This window comes from Rosa rugosa, chromosome 3, assembly GCF_958449725.1.
Source record: "Rosa rugosa chromosome 3, drRosRugo1.1, whole genome shotgun sequence".
In the NCBI taxonomy this organism is placed as follows: Eukaryota; Viridiplantae; Streptophyta; class Magnoliopsida; order Rosales; family Rosaceae; genus Rosa; species Rosa rugosa.
In genome coordinates, this window is record NC_084822.1 from 41,172,463 (window position 1) to 41,188,429 (window position 15,967).

General features: G+C 39.6%; 3 protein-coding genes across 5 annotated transcripts; 2 read left to right on the plus strand and 1 right to left on the minus strand.

Moving 5' to 3' along the window:
• The first annotated feature begins 565 nt into the window (after positions 1-565).
• On the plus strand, positions 566-5,149 carry LOC133741275 (MDIS1-interacting receptor like kinase 1). Its single transcript, XM_062169209.1, has 2 exons — positions 566-3,771; positions 3,914-5,149. Exons 1-2 carry the CDS (start codon positions 1,143-1,145, stop codon positions 4,321-4,323), a joined length of 3,039 nt encoding a protein of 1,012 aa, XP_062025193.1. The 5' UTR covers positions 566-1,142; the 3' UTR covers positions 4,324-5,149.
• Positions 5,150-12,155, plus strand: LOC133741276 (uncharacterized). 3 transcript variants are annotated; one of them, XM_062169210.1, is made up of 2 exons: positions 5,150-5,613; positions 6,148-12,155. In XM_062169210.1, exon 2 carries the CDS (start codon positions 8,655-8,657, stop codon positions 9,837-9,839), a length of 1,185 nt encoding a protein of 394 aa, XP_062025194.1. In that variant the 5' UTR covers positions 5,150-5,613; positions 6,148-8,654; the 3' UTR covers positions 9,840-12,155. The 3 variants fall into 3 exon arrangements, with proteins under 3 accessions (XP_062025194.1, XP_062025195.1, XP_062025196.1); XM_062169211.1 differs by having other exon boundaries at positions 6,309-12,155; XM_062169212.1 differs by having other exon boundaries at positions 6,433-12,155.
• Positions 12,156-12,362: 207 nt separating this feature from the next.
• On the minus strand, positions 12,363-15,268 carry LOC133741278 (auxin-responsive protein IAA11). Its single transcript, XM_062169213.1, has 5 exons — positions 14,700-15,268; positions 13,555-13,877; positions 13,004-13,139; positions 12,793-12,854; positions 12,363-12,705 (listed from the first exon to the last, which is right to left on the minus strand). Exons 1-5 carry the CDS (start codon positions 15,059-15,061, stop codon positions 12,659-12,661), a joined length of 930 nt encoding a protein of 309 aa, XP_062025197.1. The 5' UTR covers positions 15,062-15,268; the 3' UTR covers positions 12,363-12,658.
• Between the last annotated feature and the right edge of the window lie 699 nt (positions 15,269-15,967).

The following is a 15,967-nucleotide window of genomic DNA, read 5'->3' on the forward strand; positions in this document are numbered from 1 at the left end:
TCCAAGTAGAAAAACCTAGGATCATGGGAAGTTGGGAACCCATATCATTCAAGCATGTTGGTTATATTTCCATATCTTTGTGTGAGGCTTAAGATATAGTGGCTTTTAAGAAAAACCTGTACAATTAATGTTCTTGGTGTTTTGAACATAAAAGATGTGGAACATTTCCTTTTCTTATATAAACCGATTGATGAAAAAACTAACGGTATTTAAAAGTTAACAGACTTGATCAAATATTCCAAACGTGAATAATAAATACAAAACTCTCGACATTTGATATGCATTCAGGTGAAATGATATGTATAATAAATATACAATTTGGAGGTCTTCAACTTTGAAAGTCCAAAACAATTGCCTCATTTTGCTATGTGAAGATATATGAAATGTCTAAAGAAAGCATGAGAGTATTCAAAATTTTAGATACCTGAAATGGGAAATAAAACCCTCCACATTCCATGTGAATAGTATTCAAATGAAATAATATGTACCATCCAGAACAGACTTGGAGGTCTTAAATTTTGAGCGTCCAAGATGAATGCATCATAATCAGGAGACGAAAACAGAAGGATTGATTAAATAGGGTTCTGGTCAATTGACTCTTTTGCTTTGAATTGGGAATATGTGATCCATTTTTCATTGGGATCAACACTTACCCAAATCCCAAGACCAGTTATGAACATAGGGTTACAGAAAAAATAGTATTAACAGTGAAGAAGGAGAGAATTACCTGAAATTTACCTTATTATTTTTTGTGATTATGATAACTGACTACTCTCAAGTTGACTATACAGGATATAAAAGATGACAGAGAAGAAGAAAGAAGCACTGCATGAGAGAGCCTATACCACATTCTCTCCCATGTTTGGTGTCGGAGAAACTTCCAATGAGTCCAAAACCCTCACAGCTGTTCCTGCATTGCCCAAGATCTCACGAGCTAGCTCATCAACCAATTATTAGCAACTAATCAGTCACCCCAAAACCCAAAATTCAACCAATTATTTATATACCAACACATAATCTTCATCCAATCTTCTTTCCACTACTTCAGTTTCACTCTCTCTGTCTAACTCTAGCAGTTTCAGATTCTGAAAATGGTGGAAAATCAGACAGAGTAGCTCAGTAGCCAATTAGAAGAACCCACTATGAAGATTTTGCTCATCTTCTTCTTCTTTTACTGTTCCATTGGTTTTGCTTCTTATGGTTCTGCTGCTGTGGCTAACAATGATGAAGCATCTGCCTTGCTTTCACTAAAAGCAGGTCTGCTTGATCCATTGGAGAGTCTTAAGGATTGGAAAGTCCAATCTGGTCACTGTAACTGGACTGGTGTATGGTGCAATAGTCAGGGTCACGTCGAGAAGCTTGATCTCTCCCACATGAATCTCAGTGGTTCAGTCTCAGGTGACATCCAATGGCTCAAAAGTCTCACTAGTCTCAACTTGTGCTGCAGTGCATTCTCTTCATCATTGCCAAAATCCATGTCGAATCTCACAGCACTGAAGAGCCTTGATGTCAGCCAGAATTCCTTTGTTGGTGATTTTCCAGTGGGACTCGGAAGGGCGGATGGCTTGTCATATCTGAATGCTTCCAGCAACAACTTCTCGGGTTTTCTGCCCGAGGATCTTGGCAATGCCACAATGCTCGAGACTCTGGATCTTCGAGGGAGCTTCTTTGAAGGGGAGATTCCGAAGTCCTTCAGGAAGTTGCAGAAGCTGAAGTTTCTTGGCCTCTCTGGGAATAATCTCACAGGTCAAATCCCATCAGAGCTTGGGGAACTTTTGTCATTGGAGAGCATCATTCTTGGGTACAATGAATTTCAAGGTGGGATTCCATTGGAATTTGGAAATCTCACCAACTTGAAGTATCTTGACTTGGCAGTTGGCAATCTTAGTGGTGAGATTCCAACTGAGTTGGGGAAGCTGAAGCTACTAGAGACAGTGTTCTTGTACAAGAACAACTTTGAAGGTAGAATCCCACCTCAAATCGGCAGCATTCCTTCGTTGCAGCTGCTTGATCTCTCCGATAACAAGTTATCAGGTGAAATCCCAGCTGAGATAGGTGAGCTGAAGAATCTGCAGCTTCTAAATCTCATGTGCAATAAGTTGTCAGGTTCAGTACCATTGGGACTTGGAAACTTGACTCAGTTAGTGGTTCTTGAGCTGTGGAACAATTCTTTATCAGGCTCTTTACCAAGTGATCTTGGTAAAAATGCTCCATTGGTGTGGTTGGATATATCATCCAACTCATTCTCCGGTGAGATTCCAGCGACATTGTGCAATAAAGGCAATCTCACCAAGCTCATCCTCTTCAACAATGCCTTCACAGGTTCAATTCCAGTTGGCTTGTCAACCTGTGCTTCACTTGTTCGTGTCCGAATGCAGAACAATCTTCTTTCAGGGACAATCCCAGTTGGTCTCGGCAAGCTTGGGAGGCTTCAAAGGTTAGAATTGGCTAACAACAATCTCACTGGTGCAATCCCAGATGACATTTCTTCTTCTACTTCAATTTCTTTCATTGATCTCTCTCGAAACCACCTCCATTCTTCTGTTCCTTCAACAATTCTCTCTGCTCCAAGTTTGCAAACCTTCATGGCCTCGAATAATTTCTTAGTAGGAGAGCTTCCAGACCAGTTCCAGGACTGTCCTTCACTTTCTGTGCTTGATCTTTCATCAAACAGTTTCTCTGGAACCATTCCAGCAAGCATTGCTTCATGTGAGAGATTGGTGAATTTGAATCTTGCCAACAACCAATTAACTGGTGAAATCCCAAAGTCAATTGCCATGATGCCCACATTGTCCATTTTGGACTTGTCCAACAACTCTCTCACTGGTGGAATACCAGAAAATTTCGGAATCTCTCCAGCCTTGGAAACTCTCAATGTCTCATACAACAAGCTAGAGGGTGCTGTCCCGGCAAATGGTGTGCTTAGAACAATAAACCCGAGTGATCTTGTAGGCAATGCTGGTCTCTGCGGTGGTGTCCTCCCTCCTTGTGCCCGAAATCCAGCATTGGAATCGAGGCATAGGAGCTTGCACACTAAGAATATTATTGCAGGATGGGTGATTGGCATTTCATCAGCTTTAGCAGTTGGAATTGCACTTTTTGGTGCAAGGTCTCTTTACAAGAGGTGGTATTCGAATGGAAGTTGCTTCGAAGATAGATTCGATGTGGGAAATGGAGAATGGCCATGGAGATTAATGGCATTCCAGAGGCTTGGTTTCACAAGTGCTGACATTTTGGCTTGTGTGAAGGAATCAAATGTGATTGGAATGGGAGCTACTGGCATTGTCTATAAGGCTGAGATAACAAGATCAAACACAGTTGTTGCAGTTAAGAAGTTGTGGAGACCAGCAACAGATGTTGAAACTGGAAGCAGTGGTGATCTAGTGGGGGAAGTGAATCTCTTGGGGAAGCTAAGGCATCGAAACATTGTTCGGTTACTAGGATTTCTGAACAATGATACCAATTTGATGATTATATATGAGTTTATGAGCAATGGCAGCCTTGGAGAAGCCCTTCATGGCAAGCAAGCTGCAAGGTTGCTTGTAGATTGGGTTACAAGATATAACATAGCAGTCGGAGTTGCGCAAGGTCTTGCTTATCTCCACCATGATTGTCACCCACCAGTCATTCATAGAGACATCAAGTCCAATAACATACTACTCGATGCAAACCTTGAGGCTAGGATTGCAGATTTCGGGTTGGCAAGGATGATGGTCCGAACAAATGAGACAGTTTCCATGGTGGCTGGTTCATACGGCTACATTGCCCCTGGTGAGTTTCACATCTTAATCTTGTGTCATGTTTCCTTGCATGTTATGTTGTCAAACTGTTAATTGAATCGTGAATAATTCGTTATATAAAGTTTCTGTAACTTTTTCCTCACTAACATTGTAATTTTGTGACTTTTGATCAGAATATGGATACACATTGAAGGTTGATGAGAAGATTGACATCTACAGCTATGGTGTGGTTCTATTGGAGCTTCTAACAGGAAAGAGGCCATTAGACCCTGAGTTTGGAGAGTCGGTAGACATCGTGGAATGGATTCGAAGGAAGATTAGGGACAACAAATGTTTAGAAGAAGTATTAGACCCCAGTGTAGGAAATTGCAAGCATGTTCAAGAAGAGATGCTCTTAGTCCTTAGAATAGCACTTGTTTGCACTACCAAGCTTCCCAAGGACAGACCCTCCATGAGAGATGTCATATCCATGCTTGGAGAGGCTAAGCCTCGACGGAAAAGCAGTAGCAACAACAATGATGCATATGCAACTAACAAAGACCAGCCAGTCTTTAGTACCTCACCTGTAAATGGTCTTCTATAGGGACAGAATTATGAGTTCCCTATTTGGTCATCATTATTTTGATTTTTCAAGTTGTATGTAAGATTAAGATTGCATTTTTGTTAATGTTTGTAATCAGTGGTTCGTATTTGTGTATGAAGAAAGAGGATTGTAACCAGAGAATATTGTACCCATTACCAGAATAACAACAACGTTCAACATAAGCCTTGAGCTTAATTTTCTCTAAACTTGCTTACAATTTATAAAGGGAACCCATCAAATATATTCCTTCTTACAAACACAAATATATCAGGATCCTAACTGATAGAGACAAAACTTAAGACAATTGAAGCAACATCAGATGAAATACTTTGATCTTCAATTGCAACTCTAGTCCTCTTCCCATAAACAATCTTTCCTTGAGCACCCAGATTCGCCTTGAGAGGATTCTCACTCATATTCTCTTTAAGGAGATTTCTCCTCACCCAGATTCCCCTTGAGGAGACTACTCCTCACCCATCGCCTTGAGGGGATCTATTAGTACATTTCCTGACTACAAATCATTTTAAAAATTTTACACCCACAAAAACTCCATTATATATGTTTCTGTATGAATAACCGAGTTATTTTTTTTTCTCTAGTCAGATTTTACATATATCTCTTCATTTTTCTCTAATCAAATTTGACAATATCAAAGAAATTTCACCAAAATAGAAAAAAATAAAATATTTTTCTTGTCTAATATATCAATCACTCGAAAAATATATCTGGAGATATATCGACAGATATTTCAAACGCTACACCAAGTCACTTCATGCACTTTGTTTTTTTACTCCTTAAGGTCAGCTCCGCTAATATGTACAAATTTTAGTTTTGTTGTAAATCATTATGGCTATATCATGTAAATAGATATAGGGTAAATCATTATGTTGTTATAGGCTTACCCTTTCCATGTTTTATGGATGACTTTAGGAATCCTTGTTTTATGGAGGACTTTAGGGGTCCTTGTTTTATGGAGGACTTTAGGCTACATGTTCCCTATCTTCCACTATATGTAGTCCATTTCTCATCCATGTTATGAGATGAATACAGAAAATACTACACTCCTTCTCTGCATCTAAACTCTCTCTCTCTCTCAAGTTCTTTGAAGCAAAGCTCTCTCCATTTTCTGCATGAAACACTTTCTATGTTCGTTTTACAACACGTTATCAGCACGACTAGCTCTAGGATTTGGATTGCCGATCGACAAGAGAAGAGGTGAATAACTCTTGGGTTGCAGAAAAGAAGAGGTTCATCATTCAATCAACATCAATCTACCAGCTCTACAACCAAGTATGTTTTTCCAAGCAAAAACAGATTTTACTGTTTCAGTTTACCTTCTGTCCTCTGTGTTCCCGTATTTATTTAAAATAGTAATTCAACTCCAAAATTCACCAAATTTTGTATGCTAGAGCCTCTGTGTGTTTACTGCATCTCTATAATTTTTCATATTTTTCTGGGTTGTTTTGGTTGGGATTTTGGTTTGTTTTTCGACTGCTATTCAGTAGAAGCTGCAATCACGATTTATGACTTTTATTGAAGCATCTAGTTTAACTTAATCATCTATGAGAGACACTTATTTCTCTTGCACTATAATTGGCATAATGGAATGAGTAAAAGGAAAATCAATAGCTTTTTAATTTAGCTATTAATTCATGTATATTGTGACAAATATCTATAAATACTTGTTTGGACTTTGTGATAATGATACATCTTTCCTTCATTATTTATTATGATAATGTTTTGTGGTGTTACCTGCTCATATTAAATTTAAATATTTTACCCGCTTAAATTCTTTGCATTAGAATATATATGTGCGGAATGCAGGTACTTAACGAACCGGAAGTTCACACACATAAATATTGAACCAGAAGTTCATACATAAATATTGAACCAGAAGTTCACACGTATCGAACCCGTAGTTTCGATAACATTGAAAGGTTATGAATCTTTCCAAGTAGGCGCACCCAATTCGATGCGATGTCTAGGCAAGATACAATGAGGCTGTGTACTTAAGAGAGCCTCGCTCCACCCAAACCTCATACTCTTACCTGGTCGTATTTAATTGGAGTTACCAAAAGGGTTGAGTAATAACTTTTCATTCCTTGGCAGACCAGCTTGAGCCCAGCAGGCCCACTCTCCCTCTGCGGGACCTAGCAGCCTAGCAGGCCTCACACACCATTTGAATTACGCATGAAAGGCCGGGTCACAAGCTCGCAGACTAAGCCCGATAGGCTTCACTATCAAGCCCACTCCTTTGGTCCAGCAGAATCAAATAAAAGGAAAAATGATTTGATATTGTAAATAGATTCACCATATTTAATATGTGTAATTAATTGCCAGAAGCATTTATTCACATAATTGTGTGATAATTAATATGTTATTTTACTAGCATGCAATTAATATCTCAATTGATTTGTGATTTCCATTTATCCAATTTGTGAGATTATTTCAATTTGCTCAATTCAATATTATTGTGTTACTTGTCTAAATTTTCGCACTAGAATATATGTGTAGAAAATGCAGGTACCTAATGAACTAGAAGTTCTAAATGAACCAGTAGTTCATTCACATATCGAACCTGTAGTTTCGATAATGCCATTTAAGAAACTTGAAGTTTCCTTCATAAATTCACCACACATGATAAAACCAGTAGATTTTACATGTTTAATCCGATTTTCCATACCATGTTATAGAACCTGAAATTCCTATTAGTTGCTTATGGACGATACTACCCAAAGCACTAAGATTATTTGTTCCTTTCCTGTAAGAAATGCCAAATCTCAACAAACTTGACTTTGTTGCTTTGGAGGTTTCCAGAAGAAACTATCTAAAGTGAACTCAAGATGTGAAAATTCATCTGATTGCAAAGAAGATGAGATCAACAATCAATGCTAACAATGTCGTCATTGAGGCTTTTAATATGAGTGCCATAATTTTCAAAGGAAACATATGGAGAAAACACTCCAAGTTGAGTATCCGATGAAGAGGATACACAGACTCTTTGGGTCGCTCTAGAAGAGCACTTTCACCATCAAATGACCATTTTCTTGCTTGAAGCAAGACATGATTGGCAGAACGAAATTAGCCCATATGACCGTCTGCCACTTGGCCAAAGCCCAATAGGCCATGTAATCAGGCTCCACGTGGCCAAGGCCCACGTGGTAGGAACCATGATGCCATAACTCAGCAAGCCCAAGTTGAAAGGAACACTGGTCCGGCCCGCTGCCACCAGAATCAGCATGATCTTTGTTATCAATGTGGAGGAATTGACTGTTGGTCCCGCACCTGTTGTGCGATAGCCTAAGCAGTAGATGAGTATTACGCCGGTCGCGGAACTCGAAATACCAACTTTATTAAAGGGTCATTTTCTATCGATTCCACACTAGAGATCACGGATTTTCAGGCAGTTACTGAACATACCGAGGATTAGAACTCGAAGACATGGGTATAATTGGCCCCTTGTGCCATATCTATTTCATCTTAATGAATGAAACATCTTCGGATTTTGGTGATTTATGTTTTCAATTATTTTGGATTATAGAAATGTGGTTATGTTCGAATATATTTAATTCAATAAACTTATTCATACATGTGATCCATTGAATTAAATAAATGAATAGGCATATTCTGTGGGGAAGTTTGTTGTCTGGTTAAAAGTGCTATTACGCAGACCATACTCCCAGATTGGAGATATTTTTCAAACTTATTGTCTATTCATACCTCTGTGACAACCGTATCAGGCCAATCCAACCTGATAGAGGGTTATGGCAAAACCCACTATATGTTGTCCAATGGTACTGAACCTACCATTAATGAGGCCTTATAATCTCCACGTTCCAGAAGAACGTTATTGAGTATTAAGGATATTCGAACCAACGGTTATCACGCTGAAACCACTGAGAAAAATGAGTGTAATATCTTTGCATAACCTCCAAAGTGTGTGGCCAGAAGCGTACATTGGAGAAATTGGAATCTGTTAGCTAGAAGCTAACTAATTTAAGCAACTACTTGCTATGGCATGACCGTTTGGGACACCCAGGTCAAAGTATGATGCACCGTATCCTCAATTCATTGCAGGTGCATCCCCTTCTGAATAAGGGTCTTGTATATAATGACACGCTATGCCATACTAGACCATCATATGCAAAGACTAGTACATACATCACCATTTTTCTGCACAGAATGCAAGGGAAATTTGTGGACATATATATCCAACCACCATGTGGACCAGTTAAATATTAATGGTTTTGGTTGATGTATCGACAAAGTGATCACATGTTACACTATTGTCCACAAGAAAACGCTGCTTTTGCTAAACTCTCACCCAGATCATGAAATTGAGGGTTCACCACTCGGATTATCCCATAAAGTCTATAAGACTTGATAATACCGGAGAGTTTACATTGAAGTCTTTCGATGATTATTGCATATCCCTTGGGATTGATGCTGAACATATAGTTCCCTATGTTCACACCCAAGATGGTCTCGCAAATAGAATCTTGGTAATGCGCACCAAGCTTCTAGTTTTTGCGTGGGGCTATGCAATCTTGCATGCAGCTATGTTGGTCCCGTTGAGGCCCACTGCTACCCAACCTTACTCCGCGTTACAGTTGGTAACTGGGTACGAACCTGATGTTTCGCACTTACTCGCATTTGGGTATGCAGTCCGCGTGCCAATTGTGCCGTCACAACGTACAAAATTGGGTCCTCAACGAAGGATGGGCATATATGTCGGTTATGAATCCCCATCCATTATACGCTTTTTAGAGCCCTTGACAGGCGATCTCTTTACCGCTAGATTTGCGGATTGTTACTTTGATGAGACAGTCTTCCCGCCGTTAGGGGGAGATAAGAACGTTACCGTTCCTGATGAACGACGTGAATTGACGTGGAAAGTCCCCACTATGTCTCATCTTGATCCCCGAACCGCACAATGTGATAATGAAGTGCGGAGAATTCTAGATCTACAGAGTGTAGCCCAAAATATGCCAGACGCTTTCTCTGATCTAGCTAAAGTGACGAGATCACATATACCTGCTGCAAATGTGCCTGCAAGGATAGATGTCCCTGTAGGACGCGTCGTCCCAGATGGACGAGGTACGACCATGGCGGCTAACCAGTCACATATCCCTGCCCAGAAGCTAGGTAGACCACTAGGTTCGAAGGATTCTTATCCCCGGAAGAGGGTAAAACCGGCACAAACGAATCCACTAGACATCGCGATCTCAGCTGATCCATCTCACGAGATAATTCCAGATTATGGGTCCGTCCTAGAAGAGACAACGTTGGGGGACGCTCCAACGTCTGAACCCACTCCCGAGAATAGAGAAATCTCGGTAAATTATGCATGCTTAAGTGAGATCTGGAATCGGAATGAGATTATCATCGATGATATATTTGTATTCGCAGTAGCTACCGAAATTATAAATAACGATGACATCGAACCTCGCTCCGTTGATAATGTCAACGTAGAGACGACTGGCCAAAATGGAAAGAAGCAATCCAGGTCAAATTAGATTCCTTGACAAAGAGAAAGGTGTTTTGGACCTGTTGTTCCTACACCTCCCCATGTTAAACCTGTAGAATTTAAATGGGTATTTATAAGGAAGCGTAATGAGAAAAATGAGATTGTGATACACAAAGCTCGTCTAGTGGCGCAAGAATTTTCTCAACGCCCTGTGATTGATTACGAGGACGCGTATTCTCCCGTAATGAACGTCATAACGTTCCACTACCTTATCAATTTGGTAGTTTCCGAAAAACTGAATATGCAGCTTATGAATGTGGTCATAACTTATCTCTAGGGGGATCATAATACAGAAATATACCTGAAAGTTCCTGAAGAACTTAATATACCCGATGCAAATAGTTCTAGACCACGGAACACGCTCTCCATTAGTTTTGAGGCGTTCACTTTATGGATTGAAACAATCCAGACGGAGGTGGTATAACCGTCTAAGTGAATATTTAATCAGGATGGGATATGTGAATAATAAACTATGCCCATGCGTGTTTATTAAGGAAACAAGTTCCTAGTTTAGAATTGTGGCGGTCTATGTCAATGACATGAATTTGATCGATACTCCTGAAGAGATCAAGGAAACCGCAAAGCACCTGAAGTTGGAATTTGAGATGAAAGGCCTTGGGAGAACAAATTATTGTCTCGACCTGGAGCCCGAGCACAGTGCAGATGAAATTTTGGTCCATCAACCAAATTACATCCAGAAGATGTTAAGATGCTTTAATGAGGATAAAAGCAAGCACACCCATGGTCGTCTGAAGTCTAGAGAGAACCGTATCGTCCTGCAGATGATAACGAAGAGATATTGGTACCAGAAGTCTCATATCTAAGTGCAATAGGCGCATTATTGTACTTGGCTCAATGCCTTAGATAGGACATCTCATTCGATGTGAACTTGTTAGCTAGATATAGCTCTGCGCCAACACGCCGCCACTGGAATGGCATGAAAGACATTTTTCCGCTACCTTAGAGGTACAACGGATATGGGCTTATTCTATCCCTACGCATCAAGGAATGGATCAAACCCCCTTGATCCTCAGAATGATGCTCGCCTTGTTGGATATGCTGATATAGACTATCTATCAGACCCGCACAAGGCACGTTCCCAAACTGGTTATGTCTTTACCATTGGGAATACTGCAATTTCTTGGAGGTCTACGAAATAGACACTTGTTGCTACCTCTTCGAATCATGCTGAGATACTAGCTCTTCAAGAAGCAGTATGTGAATGTACATGGCTAAGAGCCGTTACAAAGCATGTTCGAAGCACATGTGGACTGCATTCCACCACTGATGAACCAACCATTATCTACGAGGATAATGCTGCTTACATAGAGCAGATGAAGACGGGTTTCATCAAAGGAGACAACACCAAACATATTGCACCGAAGTTCTTCTTCAATCAGCAACAACAGGAGCATCAGAAGATTGAAGTCAAGCAGATTCGATCTGAAGATAATCGTGCAGACCTCTTTACCAAGTCACTACCAAAGTCTACATTCCAGAAGCATGTTCAAGGTATTGGTCTACGTAAACTATCTGAATTACCTAACATGTAATTTTCAGGGGGAGTCGAAATCAGGGGGAGTATCCCGAAGCATATACACTTGACCATCGTGTACTCTTTTCGTCCTTCGTCCAGGGTTATTTTGTCCCACTGGGTTTTGTTACCTGGCAAGGTTTTAACGAGGCACATCTTTAGAATGGTCACCCCACTTATACTACATCCTGAAGATGCTTTGATTTGACATATATGCATTTGCTCATCTTTTCCCTTCGACCACGGGTTTCTCCCACTGGGTTTACCGGGCAAGGTTTTGGTGTAGCAAATCTAAATGCATCCCTCTCGTAGACATACTACTTACTTATGATGCTAATAAGAAGACTCCACTTATCTCCGAAGCTGTGATATTACTACTCCACACTCATACGCGTTGTGCTCTTTTTCTCCTTCGACCAAGGTTGTTTTTTTCCCACAGGGTTTTTATTACTTGGCAAGGTTTTTGATGAGACAACTTAGAAGCGCACAACCCATGCAACACTATTGACATGAAATATCCAAGGGGGAGTGTTGTAAATCATTATGGCTATATCATGTAAATAGATATAGGGTAAATCATTATGTTGTTATAGGCTTACCCTTTCCATGTTTTATGGATGACTTTAGGAATCCTTGTTTTATGGAGGACTTTAGGGGTCCTTGTTTTATGGAGGACTTTAGGCTACATGTTCCCTATCTTCCACTATATGTAGTCCATTTCTCATCCATGTTATGAGATGAATACAGAAAATACTACACTCCTTCTCTGCATCTAAACTCTCTCTCTCTCTCAAGTTCTTTGAAGCAAAGCTCTCTCCATTTTCTGCATGAAACACTTTCTATGTTCGTTTTACAACAAGTTTCAGAAATTTCGTGAATATGACTACTCAGTGTCAAAACTTAATATCACACAATTTCTCTCTGCATTAGAAATTTAGAATGGGCGAAAGGAGCCCACAGCTGAGCAAACAAAAGCAATTGAGTAACCCCCATATATACATCAGCAAAAAAATTCATCAAAGGCATGTGTATTATATTTGTATTACACTAAAATATAAGATAGCTGTGGCTTTGAAAAGCAGGGACATAACTCCTAGAGAAGGCACAGCAAGAAAGAAATGAAATCACATTCCACATGAACCAAAAATGAAACAGAAAACGATGGCTTCTCTGCTTCTCCATATGCTCCAATTATACGTTTTACTCACTTTGTACATTTTAAAACATAGGTTGTTTTGTATCTTCTTACAGAAGTTCTGACAAATGGTTTTGTATCAGTTCGCGCATCTCTGCCTTGCATTCCTTTCCTGCAGCCTCGGAGCTGCAAATTAAAGTAAAAGAGTTAGTATCAGATGCATTCCAGCTTTTGGAGGCAACTTTTCAAGCTTATTCTTGCACATCTACATACCAAGTCCATTAGCCTCAGATGTCCTCATGATTCTTAGCCTCTTCACAGAACAAAGAAACATCCTGAATGCCAAAAAAGTTAAATTGCATAAGATATGAGAAAAAGACCGACTGAAAACCGGATCAGTCAACGAGAAACAAGCAAATATTTACTGAAGAGTATAGAGATTTGTGTTGCACATAAAGCGACTATGATTATTGAAGAATCTTACCCCCAAGGAACATCCCCAACAAGCATCCAGTCACCTTCTTTGTCTTCATAAGTGAGTGCAAAATCAAATGATCCATCTAGCAACTTTGAGGGTGTAGTTTCTCCCACCATCATATCATGCTCCTGACCACCAGAACCTAAATATAGATACACATAACACCATTAGTCAAAGGAAAAACAAACAATTTCTATTATTAGTCAGCTATATGATCAAATTTCTCCTCTTGTCCAAATAAAATCCATGGATTTTGTATACATTTGACAGTTATCTTAAATCCCAACACATCCATTATTCAAAACATACCAATATTTTTCGACTTTTCCTATTAAGCGAATTCTGACGAAATTGTGATGAAAAAGAATAACTTTTTGGATTATTTTTTCCTTCATTTAATTGACATTCCTAGAAAGCAAGCAAGAAGATACCAACTTCCACAAAAGAATCATTGTGCAACTTACAATCTAGTCACCCAGATTTAAAAAAATAAAACATTTGACTACACCTATGGATCTTCAATTTAAATAGGGAATATAAAGGCTAAGAGTACTAACGTATCAATTTCGCATTTGCAGAGGGTCCCTGGAACATATCCTCCAACATTTGTGCTAGGGCTTCATAGCTGCTATGCGCAGTTAGGTTAACCTTCCTTCCGATTGGACTTCCATCCATATTCACCTTCACAAACAGGGAACTAGTGAGGCGTCCTCTCTCCTTAGCATTTGCATTGTTTTCTTGACCACCAATGTTAGCCTTCCCCGAAATAATCTTGCATTCACCTTTCTCCGAGTTAAATACTTCAGTGGCTGAAGATTTTGCTTGATGAACCAAGGAATTCATTCTATAAGCTCTGATAGGAGGCCATCCCACAACCTGACTGCTTCAACACATGACAAAAATGTAATCCCATCAGAGAAGCAAACAATAAATTAGAACATATAGATACCATCAAAAGAATTAACACAACTCAATATGTATGGCTTGAGAAAGGTAGCATCTAACAACCACGATATGATCCACATATCTATACAAAAATGAAATGAAAGAAAACCCTGAGATTACAAGATCAAAAATAGCTAAAGGACCTTATAGAATGAATAACTATAAACAAAAATAACTATACATGTAGATCTGTAGCGTTGGCCTGATGAGATGACGTAACATATAGGATCTATGGATCAGAATAACCTTATATCCTATATATAGAGAATCAGAATAACCCCAAATGGCCACAAGGATGAAAATACCCATCTGTGCCATTCCATCGGATTCAATCGAGTGACCATGCCTATCCCTGTAATCTTTGTGCTAAATACTACATAGGTTCTAAACTACAGGACTTTTGGGATCTCATCTCTTCATTATTGTTATTACTCTGCACTCCTTGTATGATTCTGAATCTACTAATGCATTTATGCTAAACACTTTCCTTTTTTGGCTTTGGGGCAGTATTAGGTATTTTCAAGCCGTTCTTTGATATAAAACCGAAGACTACCCCTTTATATCTGTTGGTCATTAACATCTAACACCAGCCAAATCAACAAAATCAAATTTGGGAAACTATAACAGTAACAACAACTTGATCCAGCAAAAAGAGAGAGCCTAGAGTACCTAAAACAAGAACCAGCCGCAAAAATTGAACCACACATTAGAAAAGCTCAAAACAGATCACTTATAAAAAATTGGAGTCGAGTCTTACTTGGCAGCATTAGCCGCCGCCACAGAATCAGCACTCCTCTTAGTCCCAGCCGTAACATTAGCACTGCTCAACGAAGAAGAAGACGACGACGACGACGACGAAGAAGCAGCCGCCGCCGACGACTTAGAGTTAGAACCCACATAACGGAAATCCTTGGCCGTAAGAATCCTAGCATGATTCCCAACTGGGCCTTGCTGGGCCGCCTTGCCGCCACCGCCGAGACTCAACCCAAGACAGAGCTCGAGCTCAGACTCATCTGGGCTACAAGAATCCTCAGAAGACATAGCAAAGTTCTCATCTTTGGACACGGTCGACATGTTAGTCACAGACCCAGTTCCTAAACCTCCAGAAAAACCCTGCATTCAAATCTTTCCTCACAATTCAGCACAAAAAAGCTCAGAGCTTTAAGAGACCCAGAATGGTTTTGAGCTTGAGGGTTTTTTGATAATGGAAGAGTTGGTTTGGTGATTGATTGATTGCCTGGTCGGTTTTGGGAAATTGAAAGGAAAGTTAGGTTTTTGCAAGGCCTTGGTTTGGTGCGGTTGGGATGTTTTAGAGAGGGGAAAGCTCAAGTAGAGGAGTCATAGCTATTGTGGAGGGTACGACGGCCCCACCTGTCTCCTTTTATGCGCCTCCATCAAATATCTTCGCTTGCTTCTATGCAACTAGTCCTCCATTTCCACCGTCCTCAAAGTTAAGAGGATTTTCCAATTTCTCGTATCACGCGGCTACGATACACTCACTAATTTTAACTGGAACATTCAAAGTTTATTCTGGTTTGATTATACTTTTGATTTGTAATTACGCATTTCAGATTAAATTTAATATCTGTTATTATGAAATCGGGATGATATACATTGTATTTTCATGATTTGTAATCAAATTAAATTAAAAAGTACTTATGGTAAGTAGTTTGAACAGTTAAATTAAGAAACTTAGATTTTGTTTTTTTTTTTGGTACAATGAGGGCCAGCGGCCGAAGGAAAAAACAAAAGAAGAAGCTAGCTAATAGTACTAATGGTCACTCTAGAACCAGCAGCACCAGGGATGTCATTAAAAATATTAATCACAAAAAGTTGGGAGACTTTGAAGGATGCAAATACCAGGTGAGTCTAAGGTTAGAGCATCGCTGTCATATTTCTCTCTTTATGAATGTGATTGATCTGGACGTAAATGAATCTTATTGGTCTTGTGTTGCATAGGACATGGTTTAGATTTGGGTTTACAAGCCTTTTATTTTATATTTTAGGATTATTGAGGGGAGATGA